The sequence below is a fragment of the Danio aesculapii genome, chromosome 23 (assembly GCF_903798145.1).
Source record: "Danio aesculapii chromosome 23, fDanAes4.1, whole genome shotgun sequence".
NCBI lineage: Eukaryota > Metazoa > Chordata > Actinopteri > Cypriniformes > Danionidae > Danio > Danio aesculapii.
Genome location: NC_079457.1, coordinates 47,251,745 through 47,269,865, shown reverse-complemented (window position 1 = coordinate 47,269,865; position 18,121 = coordinate 47,251,745). Strand labels below are relative to the sequence as shown.

General features: G+C 38.8%; 1 protein-coding gene across 2 annotated transcripts in view; it reads left to right on the top strand.

Moving 5' to 3' along the window:
• Positions 1–18,121, top strand: part of cc2d2a (coiled-coil and C2 domain containing 2A) — a 57,402-nt gene that overhangs the window by 4,600 nt on the left and 34,681 nt on the right. For both annotated transcript variants that reach the window (XM_056449699.1, XM_056449700.1), the window contains 14 exons: positions 1,400–1,491; positions 1,576–1,677; positions 2,911–3,003; positions 4,727–4,951; positions 5,615–5,771; positions 6,874–7,010; positions 8,117–8,248; positions 10,930–11,139; positions 11,224–11,330; positions 13,481–13,621; positions 13,699–13,855; positions 15,525–15,766; positions 17,065–17,242; positions 17,880–18,033. In XM_056449699.1, coding sequence (XP_056305674.1) covers positions 1,400–1,491; positions 1,576–1,677; positions 2,911–3,003; positions 4,727–4,951; positions 5,615–5,771; positions 6,874–7,010; positions 8,117–8,248; positions 10,930–11,139; positions 11,224–11,330; positions 13,481–13,621; positions 13,699–13,855; positions 15,525–15,766; positions 17,065–17,242; positions 17,880–18,033 — 2,127 coding nt within the window. The remainder of the gene's footprint in view (positions 1–1,399; positions 1,492–1,575; positions 1,678–2,910; positions 3,004–4,726; positions 4,952–5,614; positions 5,772–6,873; positions 7,011–8,116; positions 8,249–10,929; positions 11,140–11,223; positions 11,331–13,480; positions 13,622–13,698; positions 13,856–15,524; positions 15,767–17,064; positions 17,243–17,879; positions 18,034–18,121) is intronic.

The following is an 18,121-nucleotide window of genomic DNA, read 5'->3' as shown; positions in this document are numbered from 1 at the left end:
CAGAATGGCCAATGTGAAGAAAATATTGGAAAGTGAAAACGAAAATACTGGCATCAGCGTACTCAAAAACTGTGTTTAGTGAAATCGAAACAGAAAGAAACTTCAACAAAGAATGTTTTTTACCGATTTAATTGATTGTTTTTTTATTTTCAGAGCATTTTTTTTCTCATTTATCAATGCAAATCTTCATTCGTTTTCATCTGTTTTAAAGCGCTCCTATTTTACCCCTTTTACAAGATGTAAGATAAGCCTTGGGTGTCTCCAGAATGTGTCTGTAGCTGTCTGTATTACAAGCATGCTCTGTTTTAAACATGTTTTTATTCAGCTTATATAAATCACAGAGAGTTGGAACTGATATTTTAATCCCAGTTTATTTGCAAAAAAAATGTTCTATGGGCATGTGTATATATGTTATTATGGAGGCATGGCTCCTGTCAATCAATTTGGTGGGCGGGGAAACCGCAGTCCTACATCACGTCGCGGTGGGACTCAAAATCACTGGGATCTGGATCTTATTTTAACATCAGGAAATTTTAAAAAAGAGACTTTATGTGTTTATATTACTCCAATATGACAGTGGACACACTATATCTACACACATTTCTGTCCAAACAGCTTACAAAAGATGATTTTCATCATAGGTGCCCTTTAAATCTAATTCCATCCATTCTTAGGCCCGGATCACAATGAAAATGTTATTTATTTATTTATTCTTTTGATGATAGACTCATTTTTTTAATTGTTTTTTCGGTTGTGAGGATTTTGTGTGCTGCTTTTGTGTCCGAATGCCTTGACAGTATGGATTAGATTTAGAACAAATGAAACTTTTGAAAAAATGTACAAAAATATACATTGATAAATGTGAAAAACACTCCAAAAAATGATCTTAGTACAAAAAAGGGAACATCTTCAAATAAACTGCACTACTAAAAAATCTCGTGAAGTGCCTTGAAATGTGCATCTTTTATTCGATGTTTGAGGTGATCTCAGTTGAAACAAAAATGGGGTGGGACATAGAGTAGCTCCTCCCCTTTAAAAAATAGCCAATAGTGTTTTGTGTTATCACAGCTCTGCCGGTGAGAGAGGTTGAGCTCAAGCGCATCAAATGAAAAGCAAACGAGAAGCTTCTTGAAGGGGGCGGGGCATGTCAGATACTAAAGAGCATTTGATTGGTCACAAGGTTTGATGAGAAACTGAAATATGAGGAGACGCCAAAAAAATTCATTTTGGTGGAAGAGACCAATTGCAAGCTTTGGATGTTTATATCTTTTAAATGCAAATGGTGTCACTGTTTTGGAGCACACTAGCTTATAGATATCCTTAAGACTAACATACTGATCCTAACATCTAAAATACCTTATTTAAAATTCATGGGCGCTCATGCAAACAATCTATCCAGATGTGCCTTCTCTTGCTGTGATGCGGCCTGGATCCAGCCAATCAGAGAAGACTATGAGACAGCGCATGACGGAGAAGCTCAGAGCAGCGAAGGTGAAAGAGCAGAGCAAAACACAGCATGCACTTCTCAATATATGTCAGATTATTAAACACTTCTCACTTGTGTCGCCTCTTCAGTCTAAAGCTGCTAGTCTTCTAGAGCAGGAAAGCAGCATTGAGCCTGTAAGTCGCCTGCAGAGTCTACAAGACCGAGACACCCTCACTAGATTCGACAGAGACGTAAGAAACACACCAGAAATTATAAATACAGTTGAAGTCAGAATTATTAGCCCCCCTGTATATTTCTCTTTTAGCAGAAAAAAGATTTGTTCAGCACATTTCTAATCATATAATAGTAGTAATATAATAATAATAATATAATAATAGTTTTAATAACTCATTAATAATAACTGATTTCTTTTATCTTTGCCATGATGATAGCACATAATATTTGACTAGATATTTTTCAAGATACTAGTATTCAGCTTAAAGTGACATTTAAAGGCTTAACTAGGTTAATTAGGCATGTTAGGGTAATTAGTCAAGTCCAAACACATGCGCTATAGAGAATTGAATAAACTATATTGGCCGTAGTGTATGTGTGTGAATGCGAGAGTGTATGGGTGTTTCACAGTACTGGGTTGCAGCTGGAAGGGCATCCGCTGCGTAAAACACATGCTGGATAATTTGGCGGTTCATTCAAAAAAAAGAATAAATGAATTATTAAATTATTATTATTATTACTATTTTATTATTACTCCTTAGTGTTAGCCTAAAATTTAGTCTAAAATTTAATTCATAATGGTCTTTAAAATGTCTTAAAATCCTAAATTTGACTTGGTGAAACCTGCAGAAACCCTGGTATATGTCTATATTTATATTAAAAAAACTTATTATTTAGAAATGTTTAATAGTTTGGATTATGAAAATGTTTAAGAAAAAAAAAGCAATACTTATGTTAAGTAGAAACTAAATAAATTGATCAAATGTCACTGTAAAGACATTAATAATGAACATTTTCAAATAAATGATGTTGAGCTATTCATTTATCTACTAACCCTGAAAGAATGCATTGTTTTCGCATAAAATATGAATGCATCACAACAGTAATAGTAATAATCCTGTTTCTTGAGTATCAGATCATCATATAATAAAGATTTCTAAAATATCACGTGACACTGCTGATAATGTAACTTCATTTTGACTTTGGAAAATGTCATTGGAATAAATGACAATTTACAGCACATCCAGACTGGAATCAGTTGCTTTTAATTGTAATACTTTTACAACTACATTTTTGAATAAATGAAAGTGGCCTTGGTGAGCATAAAAGACATCTTTTAATACAGTAAGCACCTAAACCTTTGTACAATATTGTATGCTGATGTATAAATATTTTTAATGCATGTAAATAGAGGCACTTTGTCAAGTTGCAATGTTTAAAATGAGGTCTGATTTGCTCACGTCCTCTAGATGGATCCAGATCTGCGGGCTGATGAAGACTCCTCTTTTACTGCCAGGCTGAAGTTTCGTGATGCGGCCAGACGTGCGGTCAAAGACAAGCGGGTGAGAAGCTCCCTAAAAACTGCAGAAAATTCAAAGTCTTTGTTATATTTACATTTACATCTACATTTAGTCATTTAGCAGACGCTTTTATCCAAAGCAACTTACAAATGAGGACAAGGAAGCAATTCACACAACTATAAGAGCAGCAGTGAACAAGTGCTATAGACAAGTTTCAGGTGTGTAAAGTCTAAGAAGCAAAGCATTAGTAAAAATTTTTTTTTTTTTTTGAGAGAGAGAGAGAGAGAGGGCACAGTTAGTGGTATAGCCAGAGAGGCAGTTACAGATTAGGAAGGAAAGTGGAGACTAAACAGTTGCGTTTTTAGTCGTTTCTTGAAGACAGCAAGTGACTCTGCTGTTCTGATGCAGTTAGGGAGTTCATTCCACCAACTGGGCAGATTGAATGTGAGAGTTCGGGAAAGTGATTTCTTCCCTCTTTGGGATGGAACAACGAGGCGACGTTCATTCACAGAACGCAAGTTTCTGGAGGGCACATAAATCTGCAGAAGTGAGAGCAGATACGAAGGAGCAAAGCTAGAGGTCGCTTTGTAAGCAAACATCAGAGCTTTGAATTTGATGCGGGCAGCAACTGGCAGCCAGTGCAAATGGGTGAGTAGCGGAGTGACATGTGCTCTCTTGGGTTCATCAAAGACCACTCGTGCTGCTGCGTTCTGAAGCAGCTGAAGAGGTTTGATAGAATTAGCTGGAAGCCCGGCTAGTAGAGAGTTGCAATAGTCCAGTTTGGAGAGAACAAGAGCTTGAACAATGAGTTGAGCTGTATGTTCAGATAGGAAGGGTCGGACCTTTCTGATGTTGTAGAGTGCGAATCTGTAAGATCGAGCAGTTCTAGAAATGTGCTCAGAGAAGTTCAGTTGGTCATCAATCGTAACTCCAAGGCTTTTTACCATTTTGGATGCAGTAATGGCTGCTCCATCCATCTGGATTGAAAAGTTATGGTGAAGAGTCGGGTTGGCAGAAATTTCAAGCATTTCCGTCTTCGCGAGGTTAAGCTGAAGATGATGATCTTTCATCCAGTGTGAAATGTCTGACAGGCAGGCTGAAATGCGAGCTGGAACCGAACGCTATATACGAAGAGATTCAAATGCTACATTTTGGATGATTGCCTTTAAGACGAGTAGTTCACCCAAAAATGAAAATGAAAATGAACATTTGCATAAAGTTCAGAAATGCCCAACGTTTCTGATGCTCTCGGCTGCTCTCAACACTTCCTCCCTGCCACTTTAAATCCCATTATTTACACTCCACTTCCATACGAATGAGCTGAAAACGCTCGCTGCGATACACTAAATGTGCTAGTGAGAATGTCGTTTCTCTTCTGCGGCAGATGGATGTTTGCCATTCAGTTCCTTCTGGAAGACAGTGATTTTAATGTATCATTTATAAATTGTAAATATTCCTGTTACAAAATCACGCAGATCCACGTTTATAAGACGTGTGTTAAACATCTGGCAGCATATGGCTTAGTTTAACGCCAGATTGATGAACTTTTGAAAGGTTCGATTAAAAAAGGCCACAACCCAATACTATTACACAGCATGAAGAGCCAGGATGAAGTGTAAAACTACTCCGACTGTGTTCCTCTGACAGAAGAAAATCATATACGCCAAAGATGGCTTGATGGGGAGTAAATAATGTGGCAATTTTCATTATTTGTGTGAAGCATTCCTGAGATCCTGACACAGAAGTGTGTTTGTCTGCTGATCAGGCTGAGGCTGGTTTGCCGACCGCTGAAGAGGCCTACAACTTCTTCACCTTCAACTTCGACCCGGAGCCTGAACGGCAGCGCCGGCGGAAGAAAAGACGCTCCAGGAGAAGAGAAGCAGAGGGGGAAGAAGAAGGGTTAGACTCAAAAGGAGAAGAAGAAGGGGAGGATGAAGAAGGAGAAGAACTGGAGAAACAGAATGAAGGAGAGGAAGAGTCTGAAGCCAGGGTGACTTATTGTGCTTATTTGTTTTTCAGCCCTATTCCAACATTTGATTTGCATGTCTTTTCTCCGATGTCTCTCATTTCATTTATGAACTCAGACAGGATAAACATATTCCTGTTTATTATGGATGTAGGAGAGTGTGTGTTTTACATGTAGGCATAGCACGAAACACATGTTCAGGATATGTAAAAGCACATTTCAGGAATAAAATTGAAACACAATTTCTGAAATTTTATATTTTATATTTTACTTAAAATATAATATTTAGTTGAAATTTTGTAGTTTGTATTTTTTTTTTCATGAATTTAAATCTTTCTATTTCTCTTTTAATCAAATGTATTCGTTTAATTAATCTGTTTTGTTCAAATGCACCAAAATATATGACCTATATTCACTGGAAATGGCTAAAATATTGATTTGTGCTCATTTATGTGGAGCACTGTATATGTTTTATTACATTTTGTCCATTTTATGCAGATGCACTCTCCTACACAATCACCCCAATCAATTTAAAATGATGAATTCTTTCCAAGTAGAGTTTGCCTTGTGAAATTACACTCATATCACGGAAAAATTAAACATTGCAATGCCAGTTTTTATCCAATATTGTGCAGATCTAGTTTGAAACGAATAACATACTAAACTGCTTGAAAATGTACATTGAAGGATGAAGATGACCCATTGGTCGGAGATGAGGAGGATTTGTTCATCATCGACCAATCAGCACAGGATTTCCTGGAAGTGAGGCGAGCGGAGTATGTTGACTACAGCAGGCGACTGCAGAGGGAGCGAGACGCGCTGTTTGTTCCCAGCATGAGGCCAGGTACAGAAACAGAAACCATCACCTAAAGCTGCTCACATCAATTGTATTAGTCATTAAAGTAAAAATGAAATCAAACCAACCATATGATTTTGTTAGTGATTACAATTCATCTGTGCATGTAATCAGGAAAAATACAAATGGGGCCCTTGTAAGCTTTAATTGAAATCTGGAAATGCACTTCCTGTTTGTTTTCGGTTAAATTCTCAGATTAGGTCTGTCTGAGGTATTGGGCGGGGCTAACATACTTAACCACGCCCCTCCAGCTGTCAGTTCAGACAACAAATGGAAATGGTGAGGAGGAGGAGGAGTTTGTTAGCTTGTAATAACTCTCCCCAAACACTTTTCCAGATCTTTCTAATTAAATCCTTAATTTACTACAACCAATCAGCTCGCAGTAGAAAAAACAAGCCACACCCACTGTTTTCTCATTTAGTATTTCGTTTCTCTAGGAACTGCTTCACAATAAGAAAAAAGAGCTTCTGGTCTTCTTCCATCATTGATTATTGTGATTTTGAAAGCTCGCAGTAAACCCTGTTGAAATTAGCTAGTTGCTAAAGGCTGCGATGTAAAGGAATGTTTGTATAGACAGTTAATAAATATATATTTATAAATATGTTTAAGTATGTTTTTGTTCTTCATTTAAAGTGTGGACTACACGCTATTGACAATACTGAGCTGAAGGTTGACCTCACAGATCTAAATCAAAAATCAAATCGCAATATCAGTCAGAAAAATCACAATATTTTCATTAAATCGCACAACCATTTTGGCATTTATAAAGCAGCTTTATGCAGTTTTGTGAATAATTCTGTGTATGTGTGTGTGAAAAACAAATACCATGGATCCCAAACATACCTATTAAAAAAACACACACACAAAAAAGTATGTACATGAAATAATGCAAACATAACACCAATAAAAAATGCATGGGTCCATATTAATGTTGTTCGCCACAAAAGTGTATAAGGATGCTAATTGTACTTGATATTTTTTGTTCATCAGATATAGAACTAATGTAATGATGATAAATTTGCTCATTGTAATTGTGATATGATATTTTCATACTGTTACGTCTGTAATCTGTGTTTAATGTGTCATCCAGTGCCAGCCTCCAGTAAACTGGGGGAGAACACACGTCCACGTTTCCTGGAGGAGGAGGGTCTGTATGTGGGCGAGAGGCCGCACGTCTGCCTGACCAATCTCAACATATTGGAAAACCGAATACTGAAGCAGGCCGAGGTAATTTAGGCTCTGTCCACATGGACATTGGTATTTTCAAATAACACTTTTCCCGATGCGGTTTCGCTGTTTGTTCACGCGAAAACACAGTGTCAGGTGACTGAACCTGAAACTTTCTCAAAATTCCAGCCATGGTGTAGATTTTCTGAAACTCTGGGCACAGTGTGGTCATGTGGACACTACAACCGGAGTTTTTGACCTCATGACATTTTCTCCTTTTTGTTTGGCCAACATGGCTGGGTTCACACCCAACGCTGAAGATGCAAATTGGGCAAAACGCATCACATATTCGGTGTTGTTTGCACTGCAGGACGGTAATCCGCCTCTGTTCTCACATTTGCATTGACTTGTATGCAGTTTACTCGCAACAGTCCTGTATTCCCTGTTTGGTGAGTAAAATATCAACTGTTCTTTCAGAGGATGACAAAATGACAAACCATTTCAGTAGCTCTGATGTTTTATTCATGGAGAAAATGAAAAGCACTGCAGTGTTTAGGTGCTCTGTGCTTGTCTGAGGTAATTAGTCTACAGTTATTATTGAAATGTGTATTTATTCCATACAAAGTGTGAAGCTGATTTATCATCTTGTTAATAATCTTGGTACACTGGATCGCTTTAAAGTCACGTTGATAAGCTGGTGTGTCTATGAGCTGACATACGAGTGATCTGCTGATGGATCGACTGATCCACATGGCCTTGAAACACTCCAGTGTCCTTGTATCTGTATTGAACTTGTGGCACAGTGATGCAGTGTGGTGAACTGATGACCTTTACGGCCAATCAGTTACTCTGTTAAGCAGTGAACACAGTGGTCAATCAGTGGTTTAAGTGCTCACTCAAATGTTAGCAGGAAATGGATGTTTTCTTTTAAATTCAGTACTGATTGGTACCGAACTCAATACTAATGACAACCCTAATACTGTTATAAAAAGGTGTGGAGTGAAATGTGAAATATTGTAGAGGTTTTGAATGTAATGTGAGGTAAAAGTATATACTCGAGTACAGACTTAGTTGTGACAAATGTACTTAGTTACAGTAGTGAAGTAGAAAAAAAAAAGGGTAGTTCCTGTCCAGCACTGGTCTGAATTGTGATGTGTTTTGTGCAGGGAAGGAAGTGGTTTGGAGATGATGGGCGGATTGTGGCTCTGCCTGACCCAATCAAAGAGTCTTCCTCCAGACCGCCTCTCTTCCACCTGGAGGACCAGCTGGACCCAGCGCTGCAGACCATCTACAGAAAGGTCAGAAGTTTAATCTACCAGAACAACGGACCCCTTTTTTACAATTCTAGGTTTCTCTGTAACAGAAGTCATCATAGTTGGTAAACTCAGAGCGCAGTGAATGGGAGAGTACAACAAATCATTTTAATACAATCCTATTTGCTGAAATGATAAAAGAAAAACTCAACGATGGTGTTATCAAGACTTTCAGAAAGAGGAAAAACATAGTGTGAGACTGAAAACGGCAGCCAGAAGAGAGAATAATGTCAGATTTACTGTCTTGCCCCCATACACATTTCAAACACCTCGCACGAGTCATCATTTGTTTTTTGTAATATTTTGCAAAGATGAAATGATACGTACATAAATACATATAAATGTTCATATACATATGTTTATATATATATATATATATAAAAAACATTTTTCATTTTCAATGTAATTTTTCATTCATGCAGACTTTAAAATACAAATCAAGTTTTTTATGATTTCAACTTTTTATTGATTTTTCTTATTTTAAATAATGCAGATGAATATCAAATAGAGAGCAATAACATAAAAGCAAAACAATACAAAATAAATACAATAAATAAAAAAACATCATATAAATTAAGTAAACCAAACCAAAATGCACACAAGAAACACAAGAAAAAATAAAAAATAAAAATAAATGAATAAACAAGCGGGTGGGAGGGGGGTTGCAATATCATCGCCTTATTCATTATTTTGTCTCGTTACATGTTTGCTAGCATTGTGGGTCGCAGTAATTCTGAAATTTTTCCCATTTATCAAAATAAATTTCAATCCTTCCATGTAAACTCTAGGAGAGTTTATCAAAAGCTGCAACTCTTCCTAACTCTGAGATCCGCTCGAAGATCGGAGGTCGGAGGTCTACTGGAAGATTTCCAGTTTTTAACAATCACCCGTCTGCCTAGCATGATACAGCTCTGTATTCACTGTGATTCAGCTTTATTCATGTGGCTTAAGGCACAGGGGTCACCAAGTATGTATAAGCCTGGGCAAAAGTCATACTGTGTCTGCAATATCTTTACAAGGTATTCATGCACCTCTCTCCAAAACTTCTGGGTATTGCCATAATACATTAAAATAGGTCACCTTCTTCTTCTTGGCATCGCCAGCATTCTAGATTGTTTTTGAAACGACATATCAAGTTTTAAAAATCAGCCATATCTGTCTCTTCATGCTGTTGAATTCTTAAACGCAATTGTTTAATGTTAACCAGTGCTTTTTGGTGTCACATCCTCCAGTTTCTGCAGGCTGTATGATCTACCAGTGATATTTGTGGAGATGAGAGGTGTGAGAACGGAGATGAGATCCAGATGTGTGATGATGTCACTGATTGTGAAGTCGCATGTGCCTGTCATGCCTTACAGAACTCAAAATAGGAGATTTGTACACACACACACACACACAGTAGAACAGTTACACACCCAGTTGGCCGAGCGTGTTTAATAAATGTCAGCGGCACCTTGTTCTTCTACCAGAAGAAAACTCTATGGGGACGATATTAAAGTGCACATAGACATGTAGAACTAGTCGACTCTAAGTGTTCTGGTAATGCAATCCAATAAAACATAAAGGAGTGAAAATCAGAAACATCAAGTAGACATTAAGAGCACATGGCTGTTAATCAAAGAGAAAACCAAAGTATGAAGACTTCATGCAGAAAGCAGGCAATAGAGTATAATCACTGACTGGATTCACTAAGTTCAACTATTTAACCCTGTAAGAATGTTGGAGCCCTCTGTACTGTGGAAGTCAATGCTTGCATGTTTTCAGCATACTTCAAAATGACTTTTTTTGTATTTACAGATGTATTGTCCCTCTGAGAGCAACAGCAGTTCATCTTCTGTTATGGAAGAGACAGGCTGCATCTGAAATTGCTTACTTCCATATATAGTACATGTAGTATATAGTACGTTAAAAACAGTATGCGAGTGTAGCAGAGTCCAGCTAGTGAAGTGCAGTGCAGGTAAACCTCACTCCTCTGACCTCTAAAGGTGCTCTTGCGACAGACACTAGAGGCCATGGTCTTTAGCCTCCTTGTTAGAGCAATGACTCCCATATTAAGAGTCGCCGGTTCATTCCCAGCTCGGAGCTTGTTGGGTGGTGTAGGACTGGTAGGGTTACACGAACCAAGTAGTATGCCCAAATTCATAGTATTGGAAAAACGGTAGGCTAGAAGTACTCGTATGACCTACGACTTCTATAGAAATTCGATAGATGCTACGCTATCCCATGATTCCACGTAAGCGAATTCTTGAATGCGATTGAAGTGAACCAATTGACACAGGTAGGTCACATGATAATGACAAATGGCGGATGTAGTACATCTGAGTTCAGTCATACTACTCACATTCATACATATATAGAACATACATGCAGTTTTAAGGAATATCCATGTCAATAAAGGCTTTCTAATATTTTTTCCACATTTTTTGAGTGCCTTGGACTGACTTTTGCCATTTATTCTGATGAATCCCTTACCCAAAGAGCACCAACACAATAATTAAGCTACTCCAGATTGCAATTTGTAGACTTTGGACAGCTTGTATCAATGGACCAGGATCTCTAATATCCTTGTAGCAGGTATCTTGAGGATAGGAGGGAATGCGTAAATCCATAAAGCAACATGCTGACTTGATGACGTGGTGTTTGCACCGTTGTCCGCTCTGTCTCAGGCTCTGAAGTCAAAGCATGTGAACCTCTATATTGCTGGAATGGGGGATCCTCAGGCAGACTACCAGCTGGATGTAGATGTGTCTGGCCTCATCTTCTCCCATCATCCTCTGTTCAGCCGTGAACATGTTCTGGGAGCCCGTCTCGCTCAGCTGTATGACCAACACCTGACCAGACAACACAAGAACCTGACACAGCTCCTGACTGACAAGGTGACCTAGAACAGCGACACCTAGTCTAAGTTTCCTGTTCTCAAGTGCTCCTTCTTGAAACTCAGTCTGAATGTGTGTGTGTAGTTGAACAGCATGAGGAACACGATTCATAACATGCTGGAGCTGCACAGAGGAGAGGCTCTGAGTCAGGTGTCCCAGCAGAGGATAGCGGAGTACAAACAGGAAGTGAGGTAAGACAATAACAGTCACCTCTACCTTCAGTAGTATGTGATAGACTGTCATTGAACCGTGGGTTTTGCAATGAGAGGACTGATCTTGTCATCTCATCATCAGTATGTTAGTCTTAATGATATCTATTGACCCTTTTCTTGGAATGCAAAATTACCCATTATGCTTTGCGTGTATGCGCAAGGAGAATGCTAAGAACTTCCGGTCGGCAGCTGATGCGTGTAAACCGTAACATTTGGACAGCTCTGAAATGATAGTTTTAATCTATTTTACCTGCATTTATCATCTTTAAACTGATACTGTTGTCGATCAGCGCCACCTCCTGGACTGATCATTTTAAAACGTGATATAATAGGATGGAAAACAACTGCTGTGAGGCATTTTCCCCTCATTGTCAGACGACATCTTCTGCTGTTTAAATGAAGCCTCGTCATCGCTAAAGTCATCTGTACTGTCACACTAGCACACTGATTTAATAACTGTGATGACGTGAAAATAAAACACAAACTGTGGTGAATGCAACACAGTAAATGAAACACGGCTCGCGATTAGAATGAACCGCAAATCAGCCAGCAGAGTATCAGTAACAGACTTTTATTGGTCCGTTTTGTAAGTTGCATGACTTACATACCTGTTAAGTTTCATGCCAGTAATCTGGTTTGCTCTATAATGCAGTGAAGTATTGCGTGTGTGTGTATTGAAGAGCCGCTGAGCTAATAGCTGACAGGCCAGGGAAACACACACACACACACACACACACACACACACACTGTATTTCTGACGGCAGTCACATGAACTAGGAGAACGTTTTTCTCGTGCGCTTGAACCACATCTGACAGATTAAAACGGCTTTAATACAAGCCTTTCAAAGTTTTTTGTCACTAAAACACTCCGTAATCCACTCAAAACGCTATTGAAACCCATTTTCGGAGCACAAATTACCGGTTGTAAACGCTGTAAATGGAAGTTGTTACCATTCTACCGGAAGACGCTGGTCGCTATGGCGCCTTCCATGCAGCAGCCAAGAAAAAGGTCTATAAGCTAGTGTGCTCCAAAACAGTGTCAAAATTCACATTTACGAAAGAATAAAGCTTGCAGTTTGTCACGTATCCACGGCTGTCTGGGATACTAAATTCTGATTCATTACATTCCAAGGTATGCTATTCCCAGACAACAACCGCTAAACTGGGAAACTTCGAATCACCTTGATCGTCAGTGAATACGTTCACATACATATACCTACAGCCACATCCATATGTATCTGCTTGTCTGTCACGTCACTGTTTTTGACTATTTTCAAATCTCGTAGTGTGCGCACGTTTAAGATTTTAGGTACAAAAATTGCTGTAGATCACAGGTGTCAAACTCCTGGAGGGCTGCAGCTCTGCACAGTTTAGTTCCAACACTAATTATACACACCTGATCAAACTGATTTAGTCCTACAGGTTTGTTTGTAACCTACAGGTTTGTGGGTTGAAACAGAGTTGGAACTAATCTGTGCAGAGCTGCAGCCCTCCAGGAACTGAATTTGGCACCCCTGCTGTAGATTCTCCTCGTGTGTGTGTGTGTGTGTGTGTGTGTGTGCTGCATCCAAATTTCGTTATCAATTAGAATTTTCAAGCTCCTGTAGTCTGAGCCCAATTTTACTTAAAGGCATAGTTTGAATTAGAGGTGTCCAAACTCGGTCCTGGAGAGCCGGTGTCCTGGAGAGTTTAGCTCCAACCCTAATCAAACACACCTGAACCAGCTAATCAAGCTCTTAGTAGATATACTAGAAACTTCCTGGCAGGTGTGTTGAAGCAAGTTGGAGCTAAACTCAGCAGGATACCGAGTTTGGACACCCCTGGTTTAAGTAAACTATTTACTCACCGTCAAGCGGTTCCAAAACTTGATGAGTTTCTTTCTTATGTAAAACACTAAAGAAGATGTTTCGAAGAAAGCTAAAACCTGTAACTTTTGATTTCCATAGTGTTAAAAACCAATACTAAGGAAGTCAACGGTTACATTTTTCAAAATATCTGTTGTGTTTAGCAGAAGAAAGAAACACTTAAAGGTTTGATACGAGTAAAGGGTGAGTAAATAATGACCGAATGAAACTTTTTGTGTGAACTATCTCTTTAATTCAGCCTTTCATCTCCTCCTGTATTGTCAGACACACTCGTCAGTTGCGTGATGTGGAGCAGGAGAAGGATAGAGCTCTCCTCAAAAACATCATCAGACTGTGGAAGGAGCTGAAAGCGCTGAGAGACTTCCAGAGATTCACCAACACACCTTACAAACTCTTCATCAGGAGGTATGTCTTCTTGCATACGTGTTTGACTGATTGATTGTGTGTTTTGTTTCATGAGACTCTTGGCTTTCCCTGCACAGGGAAAAAGTGGAGAGACAGCAGGACGAGCAGGAGTTTGAGAGTGACATCATGGCGGAGGTGTCGGAGCTGCAGGCAGAGACGGAGGAGGGATATCAGAGGAAGATGAATGAATACAGGAGACTACATGAGGAATGGAAATCCTGGAAGAGAAAACAGGTACGGCTATGCACACGAAGCAGTGGGGTATATGCACAGCTCGTGTTTTTCATCCAACGATAAACGTCCAGTGAAAGGTTTATGTGACTATTTTCAATTTCATAAGGTGCCATTTACAGCATCGATGTTGTCATGTAATTAAAATACAATCAGTTATATAGACTTAAGCATTCATTTATGCAGAGTAAAACAAAGTCATGCCAACAGTGTTTGAAGTTCCGAGCTTGTACACCGAGGCTAATACCCTCACACTGGATTAACTATGACTGAGGCTATTAACTAAGGACCGTTCACATATTGCATCTTTTGCAATCACACATTCATTATTTATAATGGAGGCACACGACTTGCGCATGCATATTAGGATCGACGTGCACGCGGCGTGTGAGCGGCACAATCCACTCACGCTTTCCAGGCGCACTTAGTTGAAAGATTGTTGTGAGTGCACCGCAAGTCACGTGACAAGAACTGACCGTTCAGCTTCATACTTTGTATGGAATATACACATTTCTACTTGTCTTGAAAATACCAGACAATTTTCTAATATAGTTGATCAAAAGTGCCTTTCAGACAGAGGTTCAGCAGCTTTTCACTACATTTGAAGGGAAATAAAAGGGAAATACTTGGCTAGTATGATACTTAGACTTACATTAGACAAATATATATATTTTGATTGATTGATTGATTGATTGATTGATCGATCTATCTGTCATTTATTTTCAGTGTAAAATTTTTACTTATGTTTAAACGCCAAAAACTTTTTTCACTTATTTTTAAGTCCAAAGAGAAATGGACAATTGTTTGCTTTTAGTATTATTTTGTGCTGTATTATTTAGTTACTGAGCAGCAATAAAAACTTTCTTTAAAAAAAAAATACTTTTCTAAACTAGTAGTGTTTTGAAATTTAATGAATGCTTATAATCATGATAACCGTGAAACCGTGATTATTCCTCTGACTGTAATCGCACAACCAAAATCTATAATCGTTGCATCCCTCGTTTAAATTTACACTAGTTTTTCCTTCATTTAGTCGCTCCAAATAGTGCGAAAAGAAGCCTTTTTTAGGTAATTGCTGGTGTTATTTTCAATCGGAACACATTTTACACACCATGGTTTTGAATTGCTGACAGGTCCAGATATTTAGCGTGCAAAATATCTCACAGCAACTCATTGGTTAATCTCTCAGATCGTGTCTTTGGTACATCACACTGTGTGATTGTCACTTACATGAACAAGCACCGATTTGCCTGTGATTTCAGGCATCTGTCTGCGATTTCTCAAAACCTGTCGGCGAGTCAAAATCAGGGCTTATATTGTGCAGTCTGAACTCGGCATTAGTTGTTCAAGCGTAAAACGAGATGAAAGACTGTTTAAACGCAAGTGCCGTCAGTAGCAGCAGGCCCGTGCAGAACTCCGGGCTAAAATAAATTTCCATATTTTGAAGACATGCTGCACAAAAATAGAAATTAATGAAGAGCTTCTTGTCTTGTCTGAGATCTACTTTATTTCGATTGCGATTTTGTAATGCAAGATAGTTAACCGCAAGCGTTTGGGCTGGCTGACTGAAAATTTGTGTGCATATAGCCCAATGTTTGGAAAGATTTCTGAAAATGTCAGAATCAATGAACTTTAACTTGATTTACAGCGGACATGTTTGTGATTCTCTCAGAAAGCTTTGAAGAAAAAGCAGAAAAAGAAAAAACAGGAGGAGGAAGAGGAGGATGAAGTAAGCGAGGAAGAGCTGGGTGAGGAACCAGAGAAGCCCAACCCTCCAGAGAAACCAGACATGAGCATCCTGGAAGAACAAGTGCGAGAGAAGGCTGCTAGGATCCGCAGGAACCCTGGAGAACCTGTTCTGATTCCTGAACTTACCGTCTCTGGGTCCATTACAGCCAATGAGCAGTGTCCCCGGTGAGTGACACACAGTGGCTGTTTCTCGATATGCATTCAGTCATGTGAAGTATTTTTATTCAATGTTTGCCGTAATCTCAACTGAAACAACAAGAGAGGGCGGGACATAGAGTAGCTTCTCCGCCTTTTTTAAAAGCCGGCAGTTGTGTTTGGTTTTTCTCACAGCTCTGCCAGAGAGAGCGGTTGAGCTCAAGAGCAGCTAATAAAGAACGAAATGAGAAGTGTCTTGAAGAAGGCGGGGCATGTCAGACACTTAGGAGCATCTGATTGGTCGAAGATTTGATCGGAAACTGAAGTATGAGGAGACGCCAAAAAAATAGTTGATCCATTTAGGTGAAGTTGACAAACTGCAAACTTTGAATGTTTATATCTTCTAAACAGAAATGTTGTCACTGTTTTGGAGCACACTTGCTAGTTTTATGCAATATTGCATGTTTGTGTTCTTGTGAAACCAACTGCCGAAGTTCAGTTCCTATACTCGAAACCACAAGAGCAGAGGACCCATGACAGAACTCTGAGGTGTTCTTGATAAAGAGGATGAATTAAATGCAAACTTGTGAGCGCAGCAGCCTTTCCAAGTCTCAGAAATCATAGCAGCTAAATAAAGAAGGAGGGAAGTGCAAATTTTATATTCACTATTACTGTTGAAATAGGTTGTTTATCTCAGGAGTTTCCCCTAAATGTGAAAGTAAAAAGAGCTGCATTATATGCTGAAATATCTTTTCAAATCTATTTTATTTGTATTGTGCAAAGTATCTTTGTAAGGCTTTTGCACACGTTGTATATATAAATTGATAAGTAGAAAAAAAACAATAAATCATTATCGTCTGAATCTTATAATGTTTAAATTAGTTTCTGTTAATATGTAAGAAGGTCACGTGACCATCAGGAAAAACGCAGCATCTCATTTCTCACAGGATGCGTTCTGTGTTCTCGCCATCTTTTGAGTTTGTTCGTCTGAGGAAACTTTTCAAGACCTATCTCCATGAGAATATAAGGTTCTTGATACTTAAATTAAAATTAAAGAAGGAGCTGAAATGATGGGATTTCAGTCAAAATTTGTCTGAAATTAAGTTCTATTTGAGTTTGTTTCATCATTCCAAGTGGAATTTTGGGGAAGTTCGTTTTAGCTCCTGAACACCTTCGAGCTTTGATTGGTCAGTGATAATTATGCAATCAGTGGGTGTGTTCTGGAGCTCCACCCACTTTAAGCTGGGATTTCTTCTCCTCGATTCGTTTCTGAGTCTCACAGTTCCTCCAGAAAATGTTCAAATCTAGCTTTTATTTGTCTTGTGTAGAGCCGAGTTTGCTCGTAGAGAGGATGTGGCCAAACGATCACTCTTCATCAAAGTCCTGTACAACGATAAAGAAGTTTCAAGAACAGACAGTCGAACCCTCAACATGGACTTCAGAGTTCACTTTGGCCAGATTTTCAACCTGAAGATTGTGAACTGGCCAGAAAGCATCAAACTGCAGGTACGGATGGCTTGTGTGTGTGTATATATACAGTTGAAGACATATTATTAGCCCTCCTGTGAATTTCTTTTTCAGATATTTCCCAAATGATGTTTAACAGAGCACGGAAGTTTTTAATTTTATAAAAACCATTTTATGGTCAATATTATTAGCCCCCTTAAGCTATATTTGTATTGGATTTTCTACAGAACAAACCACTGTTATACAATGACTTACCTAATTACCCTAACTTGCCTAATTAACCTAGTTAAGCCTTTAAATGTCACTTTAAGCTGAATACTAGTGTCTTAAGAAATATCTAGTCAAATATTATGTGCTGTCATCATGGCAAAGAGAAAATAAATCAGTTATTAGAAACTGTTCTGTCGCCAATTGAGAAAAAAAGATAATTTCTTAAGGGGGCTAATAATATTGACATTAGCAGTTTTTACATTTCATTTATTTTTTAAGTTCCAGCCAAGCTAAAAGAAATGTCTTTCTCCAGAAGAAAAATAGAATAGGAAATACTGTGAAAAATCTCCTTGCTCTCTTAAACGGTACTTAAGACTTAACTATTCACCGAGGCCTAATCATTTGTCTTCAGCTGCATGGTCGCAGTAGCATTGGCGTGTGAGCTGCTCTGCATGTTTTCCCGCAGGTGTTTGAGAGCGTGGGCTCATCCTCCACCCAGCTGACTGAAGTGTGTGTGCCGATTCCCGAATCTTCTGTCCTGACCGGCAGCGCACCGTCAGAAGAGATGGAGTTCAGCAGCAACCAGAGAGTCACATTTAATCACGAGGGGGTCGGCAGTGGTAACAGCTCTTTTTAAGTATATGCAAATGAAATGTTTTTCAGTGCGCACAGTCGTGTCTCCTGAGGGTCATTTCAAAACACAGGAAG